This window comes from Molothrus ater, unplaced genomic scaffold (assembly GCF_012460135.2).
Source record: "Molothrus ater isolate BHLD 08-10-18 breed brown headed cowbird unplaced genomic scaffold, BPBGC_Mater_1.1 matUn_MA100, whole genome shotgun sequence".
NCBI classification, from domain to species: domain Eukaryota; kingdom Metazoa; phylum Chordata; class Aves; order Passeriformes; family Icteridae; genus Molothrus; species Molothrus ater.
In genome coordinates this window covers 113,940-138,062 of record NW_023416561.1, presented here as the reverse complement: position 1 = coordinate 138,062, position 24,123 = coordinate 113,940, and the positions used below count along the sequence as shown (strand labels likewise).

The 24,123-nt window shown below is 59.1% G+C and overlaps 1 protein-coding gene across 1 annotated transcript in view; it reads right to left on the bottom strand.

Annotated features, from left to right (window-relative positions):
* Nucleotides 1-23,955, bottom strand: part of PHF8 (PHD finger protein 8) — a 32,638-nt gene extending 8,683 nt beyond the window's left edge. The window contains exons 1-20 of the mRNA XM_054518221.1: nucleotides 23,825-23,955; nucleotides 22,971-23,056; nucleotides 22,535-22,643; nucleotides 20,888-21,048; nucleotides 19,472-19,613; nucleotides 17,354-17,540; nucleotides 16,251-16,413; nucleotides 14,324-14,411; nucleotides 12,373-12,479; nucleotides 10,601-10,692; nucleotides 9,131-9,220; nucleotides 8,530-8,682; nucleotides 8,134-8,219; nucleotides 7,513-7,665; nucleotides 4,668-4,689; nucleotides 3,694-3,899; nucleotides 2,412-2,662; nucleotides 1,653-1,748; nucleotides 1,157-1,266; nucleotides 293-345 (exon numbers count right to left, since the gene is read on the bottom strand). Of these exons, the coding sequence (XP_054374196.1) occupies nucleotides 293-345; nucleotides 1,157-1,266; nucleotides 1,653-1,748; nucleotides 2,412-2,662; nucleotides 3,694-3,899; nucleotides 4,668-4,689; nucleotides 7,513-7,665; nucleotides 8,134-8,219; nucleotides 8,530-8,682; nucleotides 9,131-9,220; nucleotides 10,601-10,692; nucleotides 12,373-12,479; nucleotides 14,324-14,411; nucleotides 16,251-16,413; nucleotides 17,354-17,540; nucleotides 19,472-19,613; nucleotides 20,888-21,048; nucleotides 22,535-22,643; nucleotides 22,971-23,056; nucleotides 23,825-23,922 (2,453 nt within the window). The 5' untranslated portion in view covers nucleotides 23,923-23,955. The remainder of the gene's footprint in view (nucleotides 1-292; nucleotides 346-1,156; nucleotides 1,267-1,652; nucleotides 1,749-2,411; nucleotides 2,663-3,693; nucleotides 3,900-4,667; nucleotides 4,690-7,512; nucleotides 7,666-8,133; nucleotides 8,220-8,529; nucleotides 8,683-9,130; nucleotides 9,221-10,600; nucleotides 10,693-12,372; nucleotides 12,480-14,323; nucleotides 14,412-16,250; nucleotides 16,414-17,353; nucleotides 17,541-19,471; nucleotides 19,614-20,887; nucleotides 21,049-22,534; nucleotides 22,644-22,970; nucleotides 23,057-23,824) is intronic.
* Nucleotides 23,956-24,123: the final 168 nt, after the last annotated feature.

The following is a 24,123-nucleotide window of genomic DNA, read 5'->3' as shown; positions in this document are numbered from 1 at the left end:
ACCCCGAAATGATCCCCCAAAAGCCCAAATGGGCCCTCCCAGTGCTCCCAGTGCTCCCAGTTCCTCCCGTTCCCCCCAGTTCCTCCCAGTGCTCCCAGTTCAACTGCTGGGCCAGTTTGGCACCCCCAAATCCCCCCTGAACCATCCCCAAAGTCACCCCCAATTCCCATTGAATTCCCCTCAAACACCCCCAGGACTCCCCAAATACCCCCCCAAAAACCCCAATTGGGCCCTCCCAGTGCTCCCAGTTCCTCCCAGTTCTCCCAGTTCCTCCCAGTTCCTCCCAGTTCACCTGCTGGGCCAGTTTAGCACCCCAAATCCCTCCTGAATCCCCCTCAAACAGCCCTGGACCCCCGAAATGATCCCCCAAAAGCCCAAATGGCCCTCCCACTGTTCCCAGTTCCTCCCAGTGCTCCCAGTTCCTCCCAGTGCTCCCAGTGCCTCCAGTTCACTGCCGGGCCAGTTTGGCACCCCCAAATCCCTGAACTCCCCTCAAACACCCCCAGGACTCCCTAAATACCCCCCCAAAAACCCCAAATTGCCCCCTCCCAGTGCTCCCAGTTCCCCCCAGTGCTCCCAGTTCCTTCCAGTGCTCCCAGTTCACCTGCTGGGCCAGTTTAGCACCCTCAAATCCCCCCTGAACCATGCCCAAAGTCACCCCCAAATCCCCATGAACTCCTCTCAAACACCCCCAGGACTCCCTAAATACCCCCCCAAAAAACCCCAAATGGGCCCTCCCAGTGTTCCCAGTTCCTCCCAGTGTTCCCAGTTCCCCCCAGTGTTCCCAGTTCCTCCCAGTTCCTCCCAGTTCACCTGCTGGGCCAGTTTGGCACCCCCAAATCCCCGCTGACCATCCCAACCACCCCCAAATCCCATTGAATTCCCCTCAAACACCCCCAGGACCCCCTAAATACACCCCCAAAAACCCCAATTGCCCCCTCCCAGTGCTCCCAGTTTCTCCCAGTTCACCTGCTGGGCCAGTTTAGCACCCCCAAATCCCCGCTGACCATCCCGACCACCCCCAAATCCCATTGAATTCCCCTCAAACACCCCCAGGACCCCCTAAATACCCCCCCAAAAAACCCCAAATCGCCCCTCCCAGTGCTCCCAGTTCCTCCCAGTTCCCCCCAGTTCCTCCCAGTTCCTCCCAGTTCACCTGCTGGGCCAGTTTGGCAGCGGCTGCCGCCAGCCCGGTCTCCACCGAGGCCACGCGCGTCCCCTCCCGCACCGGGCGGCTCTGCCGGGGCAGCGACGGCGTCACCCGGGCTGGGGACACCCCAAAATCAGACACGGAACAGGGGGGACACCCCAAAATCAGACAGGGAACAAGGAACACCCCAAAATCAGGCATGGAACAGGGGACACCCCAAAATCAGACACGGAACAGGGGGGACACCCCAAAATCGGACAGGGAACAGGGGGGACACCCCAAAATCGGACACAGAACAGGGGACACCCCAAAATCAGAGCACAGATTAAGAGGGACACCCCAAAATCAAGACACCAAAAGAGGGGACACCCCAAAATCAGGCACTAAACAAAGGGGGACACCCCAAAATCAGACACTGAGCAAACCTAACCCAGGCCCTGTCCCAGGGACCCCCCCAAAACCCCCTCAAGTCCCCCCAAAATCCACGAATGTCCCCCCAAACCTTTGGGGCTCCAGGGGGCGTCGTCCGTCACCTTCTTCTTTTTGGGGAGCGATTTTAGGGCAGGGTCGTCCTCGTCGGACTCCAGGGAGGGATAAACTGAGGGGGGGGAAGGAAAAAAGGGGTTCAGGGGGGTCTGGGGGGCGGATTTGGGGTGATCTGGGGTCGTTTTGGGGTGTTTATGGGGTGTTTCATGATGGTTATGAGCGGTCTGGGGGGATTTTTGGGGTGTTTTTGGGTTATTTTTGGGGTGTTTTTGGGCTAACACTCACTGTACTGAGCATCCTTGAAGCAGGGGCGGTTTTGGGGTATTTTTGGGCTATTTTTGGGGTGTTTTTGGGTTATTTTTGGGGTGTTTTTGGGACATTTTGGGCTAACACTCACTGTACTCAGCATCCTTGAAGCAGGGCGGTTTTGGGGTATTTTTGGGCTATTTTTGGGCTATTTTTGGGGTGGTTTTGGGGTCACTCACTGTACTCAGCATCCTTGAAGCAGGGTGGTTTTGGGGTGTTTTTGGGCTATTTTTGGGCTGTTTTTGGGCTGTTTTTGGGGTCACTCACTGTACTCAGCATCCTTGAAGCAGGGCGGTTTTGGGGTGTTTTTGGGCTGTTTTTGGGGTGTTTTTGGGGTGTTTTTGGGCTATTTTTGGGCTATTTTTAGGATGTTTTTGGGGTCACACTCACTGTACTCAGCATCCTTGAAGCAGGGTGGTTTTGGGGTGTTTTTGGGCTGGTTTTGGGCTGTTTTTGGGCTAACACTCACTGTACTCAGCATCCTTGAAGCAGGCCCCCAGGCTGTCCTGCTCGTCCAGGCTCCCCTCGCCCTCGCTGTCGGTGCTCCGGGGGGCGGGGGGGGCTCTGCGGGCTCCCCCAGAGCCCCCGGGACCCCCCCTCTCGCTGCCCCCGCCCCCTGCCCACCAGTTTGGGGGTCCCAGGGGGGTCCCCGCGGGCAGGTTGGCCATGCAGAGCATGCCCTGGATGGCCTCGCGCGTGCTGGGGGAGGCAGGGGCCTCGCTGTGGGGGAAAACGGGGAGAAAAGGGGAAAAATTGGGGTTTGGGGAGGGGTCCTGGCATGTTTGGGATCCTCACATTGAGGAGAGACAGCCCCAAAAGGAGATGGAGAGGGGCAAAGCCACAGAAATGACCCCCAGAACTCCCCAGGGATGCAAATAACCCTCAAAACCCAGCCCAGGACCCCAAATAACCCTCAAAACCCAGCCCAGGACCCCAAATAATCCCAAAACCCAATCCAGGACCCCAAATAACCCTCAAAACCCAACCCAGGACCCCCAAATAATCCCCAAAATCCAATCCAGGACCCCCAAATAACCCCAAAATCCAACCCAGGATCCCCAATAACCCCAAAATCCAACCCAGGATCCCAATAACCCCAAAATACAACCCAGGACCCCAAATAACCCCAAAACCCAACCCAGGATCCCCAATAACCCCAAAACCCAACCCAGGACCCCAAATAATCCCAAAACCCAACCCAGGACCCCAAATAATCCCCAAAACCCAACCCAGGATCCCCAATAACCCCAAAATCCAACCAGGACCCCGAATAATCCCAAAATCCAACCCAGGACCCCCAATAACCCCAAAATCCAACCCAGGACCCCAAATAACCCCAAAATCCGACCCAGGATCCCCAATAACCCCAAAATCCAACCCAGGACCCCAAATAATCCCAAAACCCCAAAACCCAGGACCCCCTCCCCAAAAACACCTGGTGACCCCCCCAAAAAGCCCCCCCCCAGATCCCTGGGGACCCCCAAAATCAGCCCAGTCCCCCCTCAGAGCTCCCCAGACCCCGAAACCCAACCCCAGCCCTCCCTAAACACTTGGGGACCCCCCCAAAATCCCCCCCTCAAATCCCTCCCCCGGCCCTGGGGACCCCCAAAACCCGACCCACGACCCCCCAAAAGACCCCCGGGGACCCCCGAAACCCAACCCCAGCCCCCCAAAATCCTGCAGGGATCCCTCCCAGAGCCCTCAGAGCCAGGCCAGCCCCCCCCCCCCCCCCCTCAGAGACCCCCCCAAACCTGAGCTGGGGGTACTCGGAGCCCCCCACTTGCCGGCTGGCCTTGAGCAGGTCCAGGATCCCAGCGCTGCCCCCCCGCGCCCCCCTCGTCCTCCTCGTCCGTGGTGTAATCCTCCTGGGGGGCAGGGGGTCAGAAACACCCCCAAAACACCCCAAAAACACCCCAAAACCACCCCACAAACCAGCCCAGTCCATGGTATAATCCTCCTGGGGGGCAGGGGGTCAGAAACATCCAAAATACCCCAAAAAATACCCCAAAAATACCCCAAAAACCAGCCCAGTCCGTGGTGTAATCCTCCTGGGGGGCAGGGGGTCAGAAACACCCCAAAATACCAAAAAAATACCCCAAAATACCCCAAAAATACCCCAAAACCCAACCCAGTCCGTGGTGTAATCCTCCTGGGGGACAGGGGGTCAGAAACATCCAAAACCACCCCAAAAATACCCCAAAAACACCCCAAAATACCCCAAAACCACCCCAAAAACCAGCCCAGTACATGGTATAATCCTCCTGGGGGGCAGGGGGTCAGAAACATCCAAAAACACCCCAAAATACCCCAAAATACCCCAAAATACCCCAAAATACCCCAAAAACACCCCAGAAACCACCCCAGTCCATGGTGTAATCCTCCTGGGGGTATGGGGTCAGAAACACCCCAAAAACACCCCAAAAATACCCCAAAATACCAAAAAATACCCCAAAAATACCCCAAAACCACCCCAAAATACCCCAAAATACCCCAAAAACCAGCCCCAGTCCATGGTGTAATCCTCCTGGGGGACAGGGAGTCAGAAACATCCAAAAATACCCCAAAATACCCCAAAATACCCCAAAAATACCCCTAAACCACCCCAAAAATACCCCAAAACCACCCCAAAAACCAGCCCAGTCCATGGTGTAATCCACCTGGGGGACAGGGGGTCAGAAACACCCCAAAATACCCCAAAATACCCCAAAAATACCCCCAAACCCACCCCAGTCCATAGTATAATCCTCCTGGGGGGCAGGGGGGTCAGAAACACCCCAAAATACCCCAAAAATACCCCAAAAAGATTCCCAAAACCACCCCAAAAATGTCCCAAAGTATCCAAAAATAATCAAAAAGACCCCAAACAATATTTAAAAAAAAAATCCCAAAATACCCCAAAAACCACCCCAAAAAATGTCCCAAAGTATCCAAAAATAATCAAAAATACCCCAAAAAATATCCCAAAATTAAAAAAAATTCCAAAATACCCCAAAATCCACCCCAGCCTGTGGTTTAATCCTTCTGGGGGCACAGGGTCAGAAACACCCCAAAATTACCCCAAAAACCACCCCAAAAAATGTCCCAAAGTATCCAAAAATAATCAAAAATATCCCCAAAAATATCCCAAAATTTAAAAAAAATCCCAAAATACCCCAAAATCCACCCCAGCCTGTGGTTTAATCCTCTTGGGGACAGGGGGTCAGAAACACCCCTCAATCCCCATTTTTGGGGTGCACCCCAATCCCCGTTTTTGGGGTGTCCCCCCAAAACTCCCATGAATCCTCCCCAAAACCTCGATGAATCCCCCCCTGGGACAGCCCCAGTTCCCTTAGGGACCCCCAAAATGCCCCAGGACACCCCCAGTTCCCTTAGGGACCCCCAAAATGCCCCAGGACAAACCCCCAGACCCCTCGATGTCGAAGTCGACCTCGCCCGGCTCCCGCACCCGGTTGGGGTCAGAGCAGGGCTTGGCCCGGGGCAGCTTTCGGGGGGAGCCCTGGGGACACCCCAAAAACGGATTGGGGTCACCCCAAAATGGGATTGGGGTCACCCCAGAATGGGATTGGGGTCAGCCCAAAAACGGGATTGGGGTCAGCCCAAAATGGGATTGGGGACAACCCAGAAATGGGATTGGGGTCACCCCAAAATGGGATTGGGGCGACCCCAAAAATGGGGTTGGGGACAGCCCAAAATGGGATTGGGGCGACCCCAAAAATGGGGTTGGGGACAGCCCAGAAATGGGATTGGGGACACCCCAAAAATGGGATTGGGGTCACCCCAAAATGGGATTGGGGACAGCCCAAAAATGGGATTGGGGTCACCTCAAAACGGGATTGGGGACAGCCCAAAATGGGGATTGGGGACACCCCAAAATGGGATTGGGGCGACCCCAAAATGGGGATTGGGGACAACCCAAAAACGGGATGGGGTCACCCCAGAAATGGGACTGGGGACAGCCCAAAATGGGGATTGGGGCGACCCCAAAAATGGGATTGGGATCACCACAAAATGGGGACTGGGGACAGCCCAAAATGGGATTGGGGTCACCCCAAAAACGGGATTGGGGACAGCCCAAAATGAATTGGGACAGCCAAAACGGGATTGGGGACAGCCCAAAAATGGGGATTGGGGACACCCCAAAAACGGGATTGGGGTCACCCCAAAACGGGATTGGGGACAGCCCAAAAATGGGGATTGGGGTCACCCAAAAACGGATTGGGGACAGCCCAAAAACGGGATTGGGGGGAAGCCCAAAATGGGATTGGGGACAGCCCAAAATGGGGATTGGGGTCACCCCAGAAATGGGACTGGGGTCACCCCAGAAATGGGATTGGGGCGACCCCAAAAACGGGATTGGGGACAGCCCAAAAACGGGATTGGGGACACCCTAAAAAGGGATTGGGGTAACCCCAGAAATGGGATTGGGGACAGCCCAGAAATGGGATTGGGGCGACCCAAAAATTGGATTGGGGTCACCACAAAATGGGATTGGGGACAGCCCAAAAATGGGATTGGGGACACCTCGGAAATGGGACTGGGGATTGGGGTCACCCCAAAAACGGGATTGGGGAAGGGTTGGGGATGTTTTGGGGATGTTTTGGGGATGTTTTGGGGATGTTTTGGGGATGTTTTGGGGATGTTTTGGGGATGTTTAGGTCCCAGTTTTGGGATGTTTTAGGGCTTTGAGGGTTTTGGGGGCTGTTTTAGGGTGTTTTGGGGTTGTTTTGGGGTCACGTTTGGGGTGTTTTGGGGATGTTTTTGGGGATGTTTGGGGCTGGTTTTGGGGATATTTTTGGGGATGTTTGGGATTGTTTTGGGGATGTTTGGGGCCGTTTTTGGGGATGTTTCTGGGGGTGTTTCTGGGGTACCCACGGGGCAGGCAGTGTGGTGTTTTTGGGGATGTTTGGGGCCGGTTTTTGGGATGTTTCTGGGGATGTTTCTGGGGATGTTTTTGGGGATGTTTGGGGCCGTTTTGGGGATATTTTTGGGATGTTTGGGGCTGTTTTTGGGATGTTTTTGGGGATGTTGGGGATGTTTGGGGCCGTTTTTGGGGATGTTTTTGGGGATGTTTTTGGGGATGTTTTGGGGATGTTTTTGGGACGTTTCGGGCCGGTTTTTGGGGATGTTTTTGGGGCCGTTTTTGGGGTGTTTTGGGGTGTTTCAGGGGTACCCACAGGGCAGGCAGTGTGGTGTTTTTGGGGATGTTTGGGGCTGTTTTTGGGGATGTTTTTGGGGATGTTTTTGGGGATGTTTGGGGCGTTTTTGGGATGTTTGGGGATGTTTTTGGGGACATTTGGGGCCGTTTTTGGGGTGTTTCTGGGGTGTTTCTGGGGTACCCACGGGGCAGGCAGTGTGGTGTTTTTGGGGCTGTTTTTGGGGATATTTTTGGGGATGTTTGGGGATGTTTTTGGGGATGTTTTTGGGGATGTTTTTGGGATATTTTTGGGGATGTTTTTGGGTTGATGGGATGTTTTGGGGATGTTTTGTGGATGTTTGGAGCTGGTTTTGGGGATGTTTTTGGGGATGTTTGGGGCCGTTTTGGGGGTGTTTCTGGGGTGTTTCAGGGGTACCCACGGGGCAGGCGGCGCGGGCCCCGCCGCGGGGGGGTCTCATCGATCTGCAGCTCCTCCTCCGAGTCCAGGTCCAGGGGGAGCTGGGGGGGGAGCGGGGGGGATGGGGGCGGCCGGGACCCCCAGAGCCCCCCAGGGCGGCTGCAGCGGGGCCTGAGGGGGAGGGGCGTCAGGGGGACCCCCCCGAACCCCAAAACCCATCCCTGAGCCCCCCCCCCCCCCCCAAATCCATCCTGCATCCTCCTGACCCCAAAACCCAACCTGGACCACCCAAACTCCAAAATCCATCTCTGACCTCTGCAAAACCACCCTAGAACCCCCCCATACCCCCCGAACCCCCACAGTGCCCCCCCAAATCCTCCCAGCACCCCAAAACCACCCAGAACCACTCCAGCCCCCCACAACTCCTCTGGGATCCCCATGAGCCCCAAAATCCATCCCAGACCCACCCAAAACCCTCCCAGCACCCCCCAAACCACCCCAGAACACCCCCAGGCCCCCCAAATTCCCCTCCCCTCAAAACCCTTTGGATCCCCCCCAAGTCCCCCCAAACCCCCTTGGGCCTCCCCAAATTCTGTCTGGGACCACCCCAAACCCCCCCAGTGCCCCCCAGTTGCTCACCGAGAGCCCCCATTGGCCAGCAGGATCTGGGGGTCCCCCTCAGAGTCGGGGTCCGTCTCCTCCGGGCTGGAGCTGGGGGGATCAACCTGGGGGGGACACCCCGAGATTTGGGGGCAGGAGACCCCAAATCCACCCCCCATAAATCCACTCCTCCCCCAGTCCCTCCCAGTCCCCCCCAATCCCTCCCAGTTCCCCCCAATCCCTCCCAGTTCCCCCCAGTTCCCCCCAGTTCCCCCCAGTCCCTCCCAGTTCCCCCCAGTTCCCCCCAGTTCCCCCCAGTCCCTCCCAGTTCCCCCCAGTTCCCCCCAGTTCCTCCCAGTCCTCCCCAGTCCCTCCCAGTTCCCCCCAGTTCCTCCCAGTTCCCCCCAGTCCCTCCTCACCTCCTCATCCTCCTCAGGGGGGGCTGGGGGGGGGTTTGGGGTCCCCCCATCGTCGTGAGTGCGGGGAATTGGGGGGGGGCTTGCGGGGCCCCCCCTTTTTGGGGCCTGGGACCCCCCAGGGGGGCCCAAAGGGGGTCCCTGACATCCCCGTGCTCTGCTGGAACAGCTCCTGTAGGGAGGGGATACAGAGCTCCCAGTATGGCCCAGTATGGCCCAGTTCCTCCCAGTAACCCCAAAACCTCCTCAAACCCCTCCCAGTAACCCCAAAACCTCCTCAAAACCCCTCCCAGTAACCCCAAAACCTCCTCAAACCCTTCCCAGTCCCTCCCAGTAACCCCAAAACCCCTCCCAGTCACTCCCAGTAACCCCAAAACCTCCTCAAACCCTTCCCAGTCCCTCCCAGTAACCCCAAAACCCCTCCCAGTCACTCCCAGCAACCCCAAAACCTCTCCCAGTCCCCCCCAGTTGCTTCCAGTTCCTCCCCAGTTGCTCCCAGTCCCTTTCCAGCGCACTTCAAATCCCTCCCAGTGCTGCCCAGTTCCTGCCCAGTTGCTCCCAGTGCCCCCCCCCCCCCCAGCTCCAGCCATTCCCAGTCCCTCCCAGTGCTCCCAGTTCACCTCTGCCAGCCGGATCTCCCTGCCCAGCTCCTTGATCAGCTGCCCCGGCCTGACGGTCTCAGGGATCTCCTGCTCGTGCTCTGCCAGGACCTGGGGGTGAAAGGGTTAAAATGGGGGAGACCCCAAACCTTTCCCCCCAAAAACTTCCACCCCTGGGACCCCCCAAAATTCCCCAGACCCCACCCCCAAATCCCCTCTAAGCCCCTCACATCCCTTCCCAACCCTCCCAAACCACCCCCCCAGGGCCCCAAAATCCCCTGGAGCTCCCCAAAATCCCTTTGAACCTTCATAAAATCCCTTTGGAGCTCCCAAAATCCCTTTGAACCTTCATAAAATCCCTTTGAACCCCCCCAAAATCTGTCAGGAGCAACAAAATCCCTCAGAGCTCCAAAAAATCCCTTTGAACACCCTCAAAATCCCTCAGAGCTCCCCAAAACCCTTTGAGCCACCCCAATCCCTCTGGAACCCCCCCAAAATCTGTCAGGAGCGACAAAATCCCTCAGAGCTCCAAAAAATCCCTTTGAACACCCTCAAATCCCGCTAGAACCCCCCAAAATCTGTCACAACTGACAAAATCCCCTGGAGCTCCCAAAATCCTTTGAATATTCATAAAATCCCTCTGGAACCCCCCCAAAATCTGTCAGGGAGCAACAAAATGCCTCAGAGCTCCAAAAAATCCCTTTGAACACCCTCAAAACCCTTTGGAGCTCCCAAAATCCCTTTGAACACCCTCAAAATCCCTTTGAGCCACCCCAATCCCTCTGGAACCCCCCAAAATCTGTCACAACTGACAAAATCCCTGGAGCACCCCAAAATCCTTTGAATATTCATAAAATCCCTCTGGAACCCCCCAAATTCTGTCAGGAGCGACAAAATCCCTCAGAGCTCCCCAAAATCCCTTTGAACACCCTCAAATCCCTTTGAGCCACCCCAAATCCCTCTGGAACCCCCAAAATCTGTCAGGACTGACAAAATCCCTCAGAGCTCCCCAAAATCCCTTTGAGGCCCCCTCAAATCCCGCTAGAACCCCCCAAAATCCCTCTGGAAACCCCCCAAAATCTGTCAGGAGCAACAAAAACCCTCAGAGCTCCACAAAATCCCTTTCAACACCCACAAAATCCTTTTGGAGCTCACAAAATCCCTTTGAGCCCCCCCAAAATCCATTGGGACCAACAAAATCCTTCAGGATCCCACCAAAATCCCTTTGGACCTCTCAAAATCCCTTTGAAGCCCCCCCCAAAACCCCTCAGGACCCCCCAAAAACCCCTCAGGACCCTCCAAAATCCCTTTGAGCTCCCCAAAATTCCTTTGGACTCCTCAAAATCCTTTTAAGCTGCCCAAAACCCCTCAGGACCCCCCCAAAATCCCTTTGAGCCGCCCCCCAAAATTCCTCTGGACCCCCCCAAATCCCTTTTAAGCCCCCCAAAACCCCTCAGGACCCCCCCAAAACCCCTCAGGACCCCCCCAAACCTCTCGGCGGGTCCAGGCTCGGAAGGCCCCGGTCAGGGCTCGGGCTCCCAGCACCAAATAGGCCGCGGGGTGCCGGCGGTTCTCCCGCAGCCCTGCACCCCAAAAACGCCAGATTGGGATGGGAAGCACAGAGCCAGGGTGGGAAACTCAGGGGGACCCCAAAATTCAGCGTGGGAAATTCAGGGATACCCCAAAAAACCCAAATTGGGATGGGAACCACAGAGCCAGGGTGGGAAACTCAGGGGGACCCCAAAAATGGGATGGGAAACCCCAAAAACCCCAAATTGGGATGGGAAGCACAGAGCCAGGGTGGGAAACTCAGGGGGACCCCAAAAATGGGATGGGAAATTCAGGGAAACCCCAAAAACCCCAGATTGGGATGGGAAGCACAGAGCCAGAGTGGGAACCCCAGGGACACCCCAAAAATGAGGATGACACTCCCACAGAGCCCTCTACAGGGAGATTTTGGGGATCCCCGGGTGGGTTTAGGGACCCCCGGGTGGGTTTAGGGACCCCCCCCAGATGGGCTTAAACTGCCCCAGATAGATTTAGAGCCCCCCCAAAATGGGTTTAGAGCCCCCCCGAAATGGGTTTAGAGCCCCCCCAAAATGGGTTTAGAGCCCCCTCAGTTGGGTTTAGAGCCCCCTCAGTTGGGTTTAAACCCCCCTAGAGAGACTTTGAGGCCCCCCCAGGTGGTTTAAACCCCCTCAGGTGGGTTCTAAATCACCCCAGGTCTGTTCCCAGCCCCCCCAGGTGGGTTTTAAACCCCTTCAAGTGGGTTCCCAGCCCACCCAGAGAGGTTTTAAACCCCCCCAGGTGGGTTCTAAATCACCCCAGGTGTGTTTAACCCCCCCTCAGGTGGGTTTTAACTCCCCCAGGTGGGTTTAAACCCCTCCCAGGTGGGTTCCCAGCCCACCCAGAGAGGCTTTAAGCACCCCCAGGTGGATTTTAACCCCCCCAGGTGGGTTCCCAGCCCCCCCAGGTGTGTTTTAACCCCCCCACGTGGGTTCTAAATCCCCTCAGGTGGGTTTAAACCCCTTCAAGTGGGTTCCCAGCCCCCCCCCAGGTGGGTTCTAACCCCCCCCTCGGTGGCTTCCCAGACCCCCAAGTGGGTTTAAACCCCTTCAGGTGGGTTCTAAACCCCTCAAGTGGGTTCCCAGCCCACCCAGAGAGGTTTTAAGCACCCCCAGGTGGGTTCTAAATCACCCCCCAGGTGTGTTCCTAATCACCCCAGGTGTGTTTAAACCCCCTCAGGTGGGTTTAAACCCCTTCAGATGGGTTCTAAATCACCCCCAGGTGGATTTTAAACCCCCCCCCCAAGTGTGTTTAAACCCCCCCAGGTGCATTCTAACCCCCCCAGGTGTGTTCTAACCCCCCCCAAGTGTGTTTAAAGCCCCCCAGGTGCGTTCTAAACCCTCCCAGGTGTGTTTAAATCCCCCAGGTGTGTTCCCAGATGCGTTCTAACCCCCCCAGGTGTGTTCCCAGCCCCCCCAGGTGTGTTTAAACCCCCCCAGGTGTGTTCCCAGATGTGTTCTAACCCCCCAGGTCTGTTCTAACCCCCCTCAGGTGTGTTCTAACCCCCCCAGGTGTGTTCCCAGCCCCCCCCAAGTGTGTTTAAATCCCCCCAGGTGTGTTTAAACCCCCCCAGGTGCATTCTAACCCCCCCAGGTGCATTCTAACCCCCCCCAGGTGTGTTCTAACCCCCCCCAGGTGTGTTTAAACCCCCCCAGGTGTGTTCCCAGCCCCCCCAGCCCCCCAGGAGGGGCACCCACCTCGGAAGGTGTCCAGCAGGTGCCTCCCCACGTACCAGCAGACGGTCTCGAAATTGGGGAACTTGGCCAGGTCGGGGGTGTTGAGGCGGCGCTGCAGCTCGTACGCCCTGGGGAGGGGGTTTTGGGGGTTTGGGGGGTCAGGAAGGGTTTTGGGGGTTTGGGGGGTCAGGAAGGATTTAGGGAAGGTTTTGGGGGGTCAGGAAGGTGTTTGGGAAGGTTTTGGGGGGTCAGGAAGGATTTTGGGAAGGTTTTTGGGGGGTCAGGAAGGATTTTGGGAGGGTTTTGGGGGGGTCAGGAAGGATTTTGGGGGGTTTTGGGGGGTCAGAAAGGTTTTTGGGGAGTCAGGAAGGTTTTAGGGGGTTTTGGGGGGTCAGGAAGGTTTTTGGGGGGTTTTGGGGGGGTCAGGAAGGATTTTGGGGGCGGTTTTGGGGGGTCAGGAAGGATTTTGGGGCGGTTTTGGGGGGTCAGGAAGGTTTTTGGGAAGGTTTTGGGGGGTCAGGAAGGATTTTGGGGGGGTTTTGGGGGGTCAGGAAGGATTTTGGGAAGGTTTTGGGGGGGCCACGGGCACCCCACAGCACCTGCTGGGCCTGAAACTCTCCCTGCACCCCCAAATTCTCACCCAAACCCCCAAATCTCTCCTTCACCCCCCTCTCAATTTTCCCCCCAAGCCACCCCAAAAAACACCCCCAGAATCCCAAAAACATCCCAAAAAAACCCTTCCAAAACCCCCCCAAGAGCTCCTCCCTGCCCCCCCAAAGTGCCCAAAACCCCCCCAAAACCACCCCAAAACCTGTCCAAAACCCCTAAATCTTCATCGAGCCCCCCCAAAGGACACCCCCAAAACCCTCAAAGCCCCCCCAAACCTTTTCAAAGCCCCCAAATCCTCAGCCAGCCCCCCAAAGGACACCCCCAAAACCCCTAAAGCCCCTCCAAGCACCCCCAAACTCCCCCAAAACCTTCTCAAAACCCCCAAACTCTCACCCAGCCCCCCCAAAGGACACCCCCAAAACCCTCAAAGCCCCCCCAAACCTGTCCAAATCCCCAAACCCTCACCCAGCCCCCCCAAATTCTCCCAAAGACACCCCCAAAACCCTCAAAGCCCCTCCAAGCACCCCCAAACTGCCCAAAACCTCCCCAAACTCCCCCAAAACATTCTCAAAACCCCCAAACCCTCACCCAGCCCCCCCAAACCCTCCAAAAGACACCCCCAAAACCCTCAAAGCCCCCCTAAACCTTTTCAAAACCCCCAAACCTTCACCCAGCCCCCCAAACTCTCCCAAAGACACCCCCAAAACCCTCAAAGCCCCTCCAAGCCCCCCCAAATCCTCAGCCAGTCCCCCAAACTCTCCCAAAGGACACCCCCAAAACCCCAAAGGCCTTCCAAGCCCCCCCAAACTCCCCCAAAACCTTCTCAAAACCCCAAACTCTCACCCAGCCCCCCCAAAGGACACCCCCAAAACCCTCAAAGCCCCTCCAAGCACCCCCAAAGTGCCCAAAACCTTCTCAAAACCCCCAAACCCTCAGCCAGCCCCCCAAAGGACACCCCCCAAACCCTCAAAGCCCCTCCACGCACCCCCAAACTGCCCAAAACAACCCCCAAACTCCCCCAGACCTTTTCAAAACCCCCAAACCCTCACCCAGCTCCCCAAACTCCCCCAAAAGATAACCCCAAAACCCTCAAAGCCCCTCCAAGCCCCCCCAAAGTGCCCAAAACCACCCCTAAACTCCCCCAAACCTGTCCAAAACTCCTAAATCCTCATCGAGCCCCCCAAAGGACACCCCCAAAACCCTCAAAGCCCCTCCACGCACCCCCAAAGTGCCCAAAACCACCCCCAAACTCCCCCCAAACCTGTTCAAAACCCCCAAACCCTCACCCAGCCCCCCCAAATTCTCCCAAAGGACCCCCCCAAAGCCCCCCAAGCCCCCCCAGAGCTCCCCAGCCCCAGCCCACCGGAGCTGCATGCCGATGTTGAGGCTGTGCAGGAAGTGCCCCCCGAAGGCCAGCGAGTCCACGGGGGTGAGCACGGCGTGGATCCAGCCTGGGGACAGACACGGGCAACTGGGAGCACTGGGAGCACTGGGAGGGGGCACTGGGAGCACTGGGAGCACTGGGAGCACTGGGATGGGGCACTGGGGGCACTGGGAGCACTGGGAGCACTGGGAGGGGGCACTGGGAGCACTGGGAGCACTGGGACAGGGCACTGGGAGCACTGGGATGGGGCACTGGGGGCACTGGGAGCACTGGGATGGGGCACTGGGGGCACTGGGAGCACTGGGATGGGGCACTGGGAGCACTGGGATGAGGCACTAGGATTCACTGGGAGCACTGGGAGCACTGGGAGGGGGCACTGGGAGCACTGGGATTCACTAGGATGGAGCACTGGGATGGGGCACTGGGATGCACTGGGAGCACTGGGATGCACTGGGATGGGGCACTGGGAGCACTGGGAGCACTGGGACAGGGCACTGGGAGCACTGGGATTCACTGGGACGGGGCACTGGGAGCACTGGGATGGGGCACTGGGATGCACTGGGAGCACTGGGATGGGGCACTGGGAGCACTGGGATGGGGCACTGGGAGCACTGGGGTTCACTGGGATGCACTGGGAGCACTGGGATGCACTGGGATGCACTGGGATGCACTGGGAGCACTGGGATGCACTGGGAGCACTGGGATGGGGCACTGGGAGCACTGGGAGCACTGGGAGCACTGGGATGGAGCACTGGGATGGAGCACTGGGACAGGGCACTGGGAGCACTGGGAGCACTGGGGTTCACTGGGATGCACTGGGAGCACTGGGAAGGGAGCAGGGGCTTGCTGGGGATTGTGAGGGAAGCTTTGGGGTTACTGGGAGTTACTGGGAGCCCCCCAGTCTGCCCCCACCAGGAGACGTTAGGGGGGTCCCCAAGGCCACCAAACGCTCACCTGGGTGACACAGGTGACACTTGGGGGTGTTTGTCCCTGGCACAGGTGACACTGGGGGCACATTTGGGGGTCTGGCCCTGCCACAGGTGACACTAAAGGGCTCTGTCCCTTGCACAGGTGACACTGGGGTGTGTTTGGGGTCTGGTACAGGTGACACAGGTGACACTGGGGGTGTGTTTGGGGTTCTGTCCCTTGCACAGGTGACACTGGGGTGTGTTTGGGGGTCTGACCCTGGCACAGGTGACACAGGTGACACTGGGGGTGTGTTTGGGGTTCTGTCCCTTGCACAGGTGACACTGGGGTGTGTTTGGGGTTCTGTCCCTTGCACAGGTGACACTGGGGGTGTGTTTGGGGTCTGACACAGGTGTCCCCGCGCTTGTGCCCAGGTGTCCCCGAGCCCCCCCTCACCTGTGGGGATGAAGAGGGTCTGGCACAGGTGACACTTGGGTCACATTTGGGGGTCTGGCCCTGGCACAGATGACACTGGGGTGTGTTTGAGGGGGTCTGACCCTGGCACAGGTGACACAGGTGACACTGCAGGTGTGTTTGGGGTCTGGCACAGGTGACACTGCAGGTGTGTTTGGGGTCTGGCACAGGTGGCACAGGTGACACTGCAGGTGTGTTTGGGGTCTTGCACAGGTGACACTGCAGGTGTGTTTGGGGCTCTGTCCCTTGCACAGGTGACACTGGGGGTGTGTTTGGGGTCTGGCACAGGTGACACTGCAGGTGTGTTTGGGGTCTGGCACAGGTGACACTGCAGGTGTGTTTGGGGTCTGGCACAGGTGGCACAGGTGACACTGGGGTGTGTTTGGGGTCTGGCACAGGTGACACAGGTGACACTGTGGGTGTGTTTGGGGCTCTGTCCCTTGCACAGGTGACACTGGGGGATGTGTTTGGGGTCTGACACAGGTGTCCCCGCGCTTGTGCCCAGGTGTCCCCAAGCCCCCCTCACCTGTGGGGATGAAGAGGGTCTGGCCCTGGCGCAGGTGGCACCGGAAGCACCGATCCACCTGGTCCCCGAAGAAGAGCTCGGGCTGGTTCCGGGAGCTGCTCCAGGCCTCGAACAGCGCCAGGTTGGCGGCCGAGGGACGCGCCAGGTAAAAGATCTGCTCGCCCTGGGGCACAGGTGAGGGGGCACACGCGGGACAGGTAAGAGCCCCAGGTTTCATTCCCCCAAAAATCCCCCAAACGCCCTCAAAAATCCCCCAAACGCCCTCAAAAATGCCCCAAACGCCCCCAGAGCCCTGGAGGATGTCCCCTCATATCCTGAGCACGTGGTACCAGGCCAAGGTGCCTCCACAGCTGGTGTGGAAGTCGCTGTAGCCACACACCACCAGCCCCAAATCCCCTACAAATGCCCCCAAATCCCCTACAAATGCCCCCAAATCCGCTACAAATGCCCCCAAATCCCCTATAACTGTCCCCAAATCCCCTACAAATGCCCCCAAATCCCTTATAACTGCCCCCAAATCCCCTACAACTGCCCCCAAATCCCCTACAAAGGCCCCCAAATCCCCTATAACTGTCCCCAAATCCCCTATAACGGCCCCCAAATCCCCTACAACTGCCCCCAAATCCCCTACAAATGCCCTCAAATCCCCTACAAATGCCCCCAAATCCCCTATAACTGCCCCCAAATCCCCTACAACACCCCCCTTGTACCCTGAGCACGTGGTACCAAGCCAAGGTGCCTCCACAGCTGATGTGGAAGTCGCTGTATCCACACACCCCCAGCCCAAAATCCCCTACAACTGCCCCCAAATCCCCTACAAATGCCCCCAAATCCCCTACAAATGTCCCCAAATCCCCTACAACAGCCCCCAAATCCCCTATAATTCCCCCCAAATCCCCTACAGACCCCCCTCGTACCCTGAGCACGTGGTACCAGGCCAAGGTGCCTCCACAGCTGGTGTGGAAGTCGCTGTATCCACACACCCCCAGCCCCAGTTCCCCTATAACTCCCCCCAAATCCCCTATAACTCCCCCCAAATCCCCTACAACAGCCCCCAAATCCCCTATAACTGCCCCCAAATCCCCTAGAGACCCCCCTCGTACCCTGAGCACGTGGTACCAGGCCGAGGTGCCCCCGCAGTCGATGTGGAAGTCGCTGTAGCTGTCCTTGGCCCCCATCAGGCAGAATTTCTGCACGCTCGGCCGCTCCCGCGCCGACTCCCCCGGCCACAGGTTCTCCACCCACGAGAGCTTCCGCACGATCCGCGGCGTCTGCACCAGGTTCGACAGCCTGGGGCGCCCCAAAAAACGGGGCTCAGGGGCTGGGGGACCCCCCCATGGGGCACGGGGGACACCGGGGGGGAGAGGATGCAGTGGGAGATGGCGGGGAGGGGCAGGGTCTGGGGTATTGGGGGTGCTTGGGGAGAGGAGGATTTGGGATTTTGGGGGTGCTTGGGAGGAGGGTCTGGGGTTTTGGGGGTGCTTGGGGAGAGGAGGATTTGGGATTTTGGGGGGCCTAGGGAGGGCAGGATTTGGGATTTTGGGGGTCATTGGGGGAAAGGATCTGGGATTTTGGGGGTACTTGGGGGGGCAGGATTTGGGATTTTGGGTTCATTGGGGGAAAGGATCTGGGATTTTGGGGGTACTTGAAGGGCAGGATTTGGGATTTTGGGGTCATTGGGGGAAAGGATCTGGGATTTTGAAGGTACTTGGGGGGGCAGGATTTGGGATTTTGGGGTGCTTAGGGAGCAGGATTTGGGATTTTGAAGGTACTTGGGTGGGGGGCAGGATTTGGGATTTTGGGGGTCATTGGGGAGCAGGATTTGGGATTTTGGGGGTAGTTGTAGGGCAAGGTCTGGGATTTTGGGGATCCCTATGGTGGGAAGAGAAGGGAAGGGGGAGGATTTGGGATTTTGAGGGTCCCTGGAGGGAGTTTGGGTGGGGGGATCCCCACAAGGGACAGAGGAGCAGCCAGAGGAAGCTCAGGTGTAGGGTGGTGGGAAGAGAAGGGAAGGGGGAGGATTTGGGATTTTGAGGGTCCCTGGGGTTGGAGGAGGTGGGAAGGGGAGGCACTGGGAGCACTGGGAGCACTGGGAAGGATCAGGCAGCACTAGAAGGAACTGGGGGTTACTGGGAGCACTGGAAGGAAGTGGGGGTTACCGGCAGCACTGGGAAGGACTGGGAGCACTGGGAAGGACTGGGGAAGGACTGGGAAAGGACTGGGAGTTACTGGGAGCACTGGCAGGCACTGGCAGTCGCTGGGAGCACTGGGAGGGACTGGGAGCACCAGGAAGGACTGGGAGGAACTGGGAGCACTGGGAAAGAACTATGCAGGACTGGGAGCACTGAAAGGAATTGGGAGCAGTCGATGTGGAAGGAAGGAAGGACTGGGAGGCACTGGGAGGGACTGGGAAAGACTGGGAAGGGACTAGGCAGGACTGGGAGGGACTGGGAGCACTGGGAGGCACTGGGAGCACTGGGAAGGGACTAGGCAGGACTGGGAGGGACTGGGAGCACTGGGAGGCACTGGGAGGCACTGGGAGCACTGGGAAGGACTGGGAAGGACTGGGAAAGGACTGGGAAAGGACTGGGAGCACTGGGAGGCACTGGGAGGCACTGGGAAGGGACTGGGAGCACTGGGAGGCACTGGGAGGCACTGGGAAGGACTGGGAAAGGACTGGGAGGCATTGGGAGCACTGGGAGGCACTAGGATGGAGCACTGGGAGGCACTGGGAAGGGACTGGGAGCCCTGGGAAGGGACTGGGAGCCCTGGGAAGGGACTGGGAGGCACTGGGAGGCACTGGGAGCACTGGGAGCACTGGGAGCACTGGGAAGGCACTGGGAAGGCACTGGGAGCCCTGGGAAGGGACTGGGAGGCACTGGGAGCACTGGGATTCACTAGGATGGAGCACTGGGAGCACTGGGAAGGACTGGGAAAGGACTGGGAGCCCTGGGAGCCCTGGGATTCACTAGGATGGAGCACTGGGAGCACTGGGAGGCACTGGGAGCACTGGGAGCACTGGAAAGGACTGGGAAAGGACTGGGAGCCCTGGGAGCACTGGGAGGCACTGGGAGCCCTGGGAGGCACTGGGAAAGGACTGGGATTCACTGGGAGCACTGGGATTCACTAGGATGGAGCACTGGGAGGCACTGGGAGGCACTGGGAGGCACTGGGAGCACTGGGATTCACTAGGATGGGGCACTGGGAGCCCTGGGACCCACCGCGTGTCCGAGAACTCCAGGCCGGTGACGCTGAGGACGCGCTCGCGCCGGGGCCCCCCCAGGTAGGCCACGAAGTCCCCGAGGCGCATGCGCAGCTCGGCCTGGCGGCCCACGTCCAGCACGGCCACCACCTTGTCAGCTCCTGCGGGGCCCAGAACGGCCTCAGCGCCCCGAAAACCGCCGGGGGGACCCCGAAAACCGCCGGGGGGACCCCAGAAACCGCCGGGGGGACCCCAAAAACCCCCCAAAACCTCTCTGTGTGCCCCAAAAAACGGCCGGGGGAACACCAAAAACGGCCGGGGGGGACCCCAAAAACCCCCCAAAACCTCTCTGTGTGCCCCAAAAACGGCCGGGGAAACACCAAAAATCCCCCAAAACCTCTCTGTGGGCCCCAAAACGGCCTCAGCGCCCCAAAAAACGGCCGGGGGGGACCCCAGAAACGGCCAGGGGGACCCCAAAAACCCCCCAAAACCTCTCTGTGCGCCCCAAAACTGCCTCAGCACCCCAAAAACGGCCGGGGGGACCCTAAAAACTCCCCAAAACCTCTCTGTGTGCCCCAAAACTGCCTCAGCGCCCCAAAAACTCCCCCTTAAACCTCCCTGAGCACCCCTAAAAAGGGCTGGGGGAACCCCAAAAACTCCCCAAAACCTGTGGGCCCCAGAACTGCCTCAGCACCCCAAAAACAGCAGGGGGGACCCCAAAAACTCCCCCTTAAACCTCCCTGAGCGCCCCAGAAATGGCTGGGGGGACCCCAAAACCCCCCCCCCCCAAAACCTCTGTGTGTGCCCCAAAACTGCCTCAGCACCCCAAAAACGGCTGGGGGGACCCCCAAAAACCCCCCCAAACACCTCCCTGAGCACCCCAAAAATGGCTGGGGAGACCCCAAAAACCCCCTTAACACCTCCCTGAGCACCTCTAAAAATGGCTGGGGAGACCCCAAAAACCCCTCCCAACATTTCCCTGAGCACCCCAAAAACGGCTGGGGGGACCCCAAACCCCCCCCCCCCCCAAAATCTCCCTGAGCGCCCCAAAAACCCCCCAAAACCTCCCTGTGCACCCCAAAACCTCCCTGTGCACCCCAAAACCTCCCTGTGCACCCCAAATACTGAACGAGGACCCTCTAGACCCTCACCCATCTCCCCAGCACCCCTCAATACGGAGTAAGATACCAACAAGGGGGTGAAATCATAAGGGGGACCCTGCCCCTTTTACGGGGTCCTGGGGACCCCCTGACACCCCAAAACCTGAATGGGGACCCTCTGGACCCTCACCCATTCCCCCAAAGCCCCTCAGTAGAATACAAAGAGTGAAGTTATAGTGGGGGGGACTCTTCCCCTGTCATGGGGTCCTGGGGGTCCCCTGATGCAGCCCCCCCAAAGCCCCCCCAAAGCCCCCCCAAAGCCCCCCCAGACTGACCGACGTGGTGCAGGACGTCCCGGGGGGTGAAGGACGAGGGGGGCAGGGTCATGCCCAGCCCCTCGTGCCGTGCCACCAGGATGGGCACGCTGAAGCTGTTCTCCTCCAGGTACTCCACGGTCAGCTGCGCCCCGCTGGGCCGAAGCAGCACCTCGTCCGCGCTGGGGGGGACAGAGCAGGGGGCAGTGAGACCCCCCCAGAGCCCCACGGGGACCCCCCGAGCCACAAAGGGGTCACTCAACCCCTTAGGGGTCACTCAACCCCTACAGGGATCCCCCAGTTCCTATAGGGATCCCCATCCCGTTTCCTAGGTCACAGCAGCAGCACCTTATCCACACCTGAGGGCAGGACAGGGGGGTGAGACCCCTGGGAGTGACCAACAGCCCCCAGGAGTGACCAACAGCCCCCCAGGAGTGACCAACATCATCCAGGAGTGACCAACACCCCCCCGGAGTGACCAACACCCCCCCCGGAGTGACCAACATCACCCAGGAGTGACCAACAGCCCCCCAAGAGTGACCAACATCACCCAGGAGTGACCAACAGCCCCCCAAAAGTGACCAACAGCCCCCCAGGAGTGACCAACATCACCCAGGAGTGACCAACAGCCCCCCAGGAGTGACCAACACCCCCCAGGAGTGACCAACATCACTCAGGAGTGACCAGCATCACCCAGGAGTGACCAGCATCACCCAGGAGTGACCAGCATCACCCAGGAGTGACCGACACCCCCCAGGAGTGACCAACATCACCCAGGAGTGACCAACAGCCCCCCAAAAGTGACCAACAGTCCCTGGGAGTGACCAACAGCCCCCAGGAGTGACCAACACCCCCCCAGGAGTGACCAACACCCCCCCAGGAGTGACCAACATCACCCAGGAGTGACCAACAGCCCCCAGGAGTGACCAACACCCCCCAGGAGTGACCAACATCACCCAGGAGTGACCAACATCACCCAGGAGTGACCAACACCACCAAGGAGTGACCAACATCACCCAGGAGTGACCAACACCCCCCCAGGAGTGACCAACACCCCCCAGGAGTGACCAACATCACCCAGGAGTGACCAACAGCCCGCAGGAGTGACCAACATCACCCAGGAGTGACCAACATCACCCAGGAGTGACCAACAGCCCCCCAAGAGTGACCAACATCACCCAGGAGTGACCAACAGCCCCCCAAGAGTGACCAACATCACCCAGGAGTGACCAACAGCCCCCCAAGAGTGACCAACATCACCCAGGAGTGACTGACACCCACCAGGACTGATTCTCACCTGGGTAAGGGGTACAGAGGGACTGACCCATAGCTGCGACTGACCCACACCTGGCACTGACCATCACTGGCACTGACCCACACCTGGCACTGACCCACACCTGGCACTGACCATCACTGGCACTGACCCACACCTGGCACTGACCCACACCTGGCAGCACTGACCCACACTGGCACTGACCCACACCCGGCACTGACCCACACCCGGCACTGACCCACGCCCGGCACTGACCCACACCCGGCACTGACCATCACTGGCACTGACCCACACCTGGCACTGACCCACGCCCGGCACTGACCCACACTCGGCACTGACCCACACCTGGCACTGACCCACACCTGGCACTGACCCACACCTGTCCCTGCCCTCACCTGGGGAAGGTGCGGCCCCGCAGCTCCCGGATGAACTGGGCGCTGCCGGTGCGGGCCGGACGGCCGGGGTCCTGCTCCGGGGCCTTGGCCGGGCCACGGCGCCGCTTCACTGCGGGACAGAGGGACACGGTGGGGACAGGGGGACACAATGGGGACAGGGGACACAATGGGGACACACAGGGACAGAGGGACACGGTGGGGACACACAGGGACACAATGGGGGCACACAGGGACAGAGGGACATGGTGAGGACACACAAGGACAGAGAGACACATGGGGATAGAGGGACATGCAGGGACACACAGGGGCCCCAGGGACACAGTGGGGACAGGGGGACACACACAGGGACAGAGAGACACGGGGGGATCCACAAGGAGCCCAGAGCATCTCCCCCAGCCCCATCCCAGTCCCTCCCAGTCCCCCCAGTCCCACTCACTGACAGAAGGCCCCCTGAGCACGGCGCACTGGGGGCAGTGGTACAGGTCGATCTCCGCCGCCGCCTCCTCCTCCACCCCCACGCAGCTGTGGGGACACCCCAGTAACTCCCAGTGCCTCCCAGTAACCACCAGGCACCTCCCCAGCAACCCCCAATGCCTCCCAGTAACCACCAGCACCTCCCCAATAACCCCCAGTGCCTCCCAGTAACCACCAGTGCCTCCCAGTAACCACCGGGCTCCTCCCCAGCAACCCCCATTGCACCCCACACCTCTCTTTACACCCCCCAGTCCCTGCCAGACTTCTCCCCATCCCTCCCAGTACCCCCCAGTCCTTCCCTGACTCCTTCCCAGTACCCCCAGGACTTCTCCCAGTACTTCCCAAGTCCCTCTCAGCCCCTCCAGTACCCCCAAAACCCTTCCCAGTCCTTCCCAGTACACCCCAAGCCCCTTCCAGTACCCCTGGACTTCTCCCAATCCCTTCCAGCACCCCCCAGATGCCTCCCAGTCCCTCCCAGTATCCCACAACCCTCCCCAGACTTCTCCCAGAGCCCTCCAGTACTGCCCAGACTTCTCCCAGTTCTTCCCAGCCCCCCCAAAGTCCCTTCAATGACCCCTGGACTTCTCCCAGTTCCCTCCCCAGTGCCTCCCAGACTTCTCCCAGTCCCTCCCAGATGCCTCCCAGTACCCCCCAGTGCCTCCCAGGTACATCCCAGTCTCCTCCAGCACCCTCCAAATGCCTCCCTGTCCCTCCCAGATGCCTCTCAGTAACCCCAGTCCCATCCCAGTCCCCCCCCAGCCCCGTCCCAGTGCTCCCAGTCCCCCTCCCAGTCCCTCCCAGTGCTCCCAGTCCCACCTGCCATGGAACCAGTCCTGGCAGCCATCGCACTCGATCATGAAGCGGGTCACATCGTAGGGCAGGCGGCACAGGCAGTACACGGGCACCGAGGCCATGGCCGGGCCCCCGGGGCGACCCCCGACCCTACGGACCCCCGCGACCCCCCCCGGCCCGGGACATCCGCGCGCTGCCCGCCGGACCCCCGAAAATCCCCTCAAAAGAAAAAAAAAACTAAAAAAAACCACCCTCAAACGCACCCCAAAAGCAGCCTCAAAAAAACCCCAAAAACAGCCTCAAAACCCCGCAAAAACAGCCTC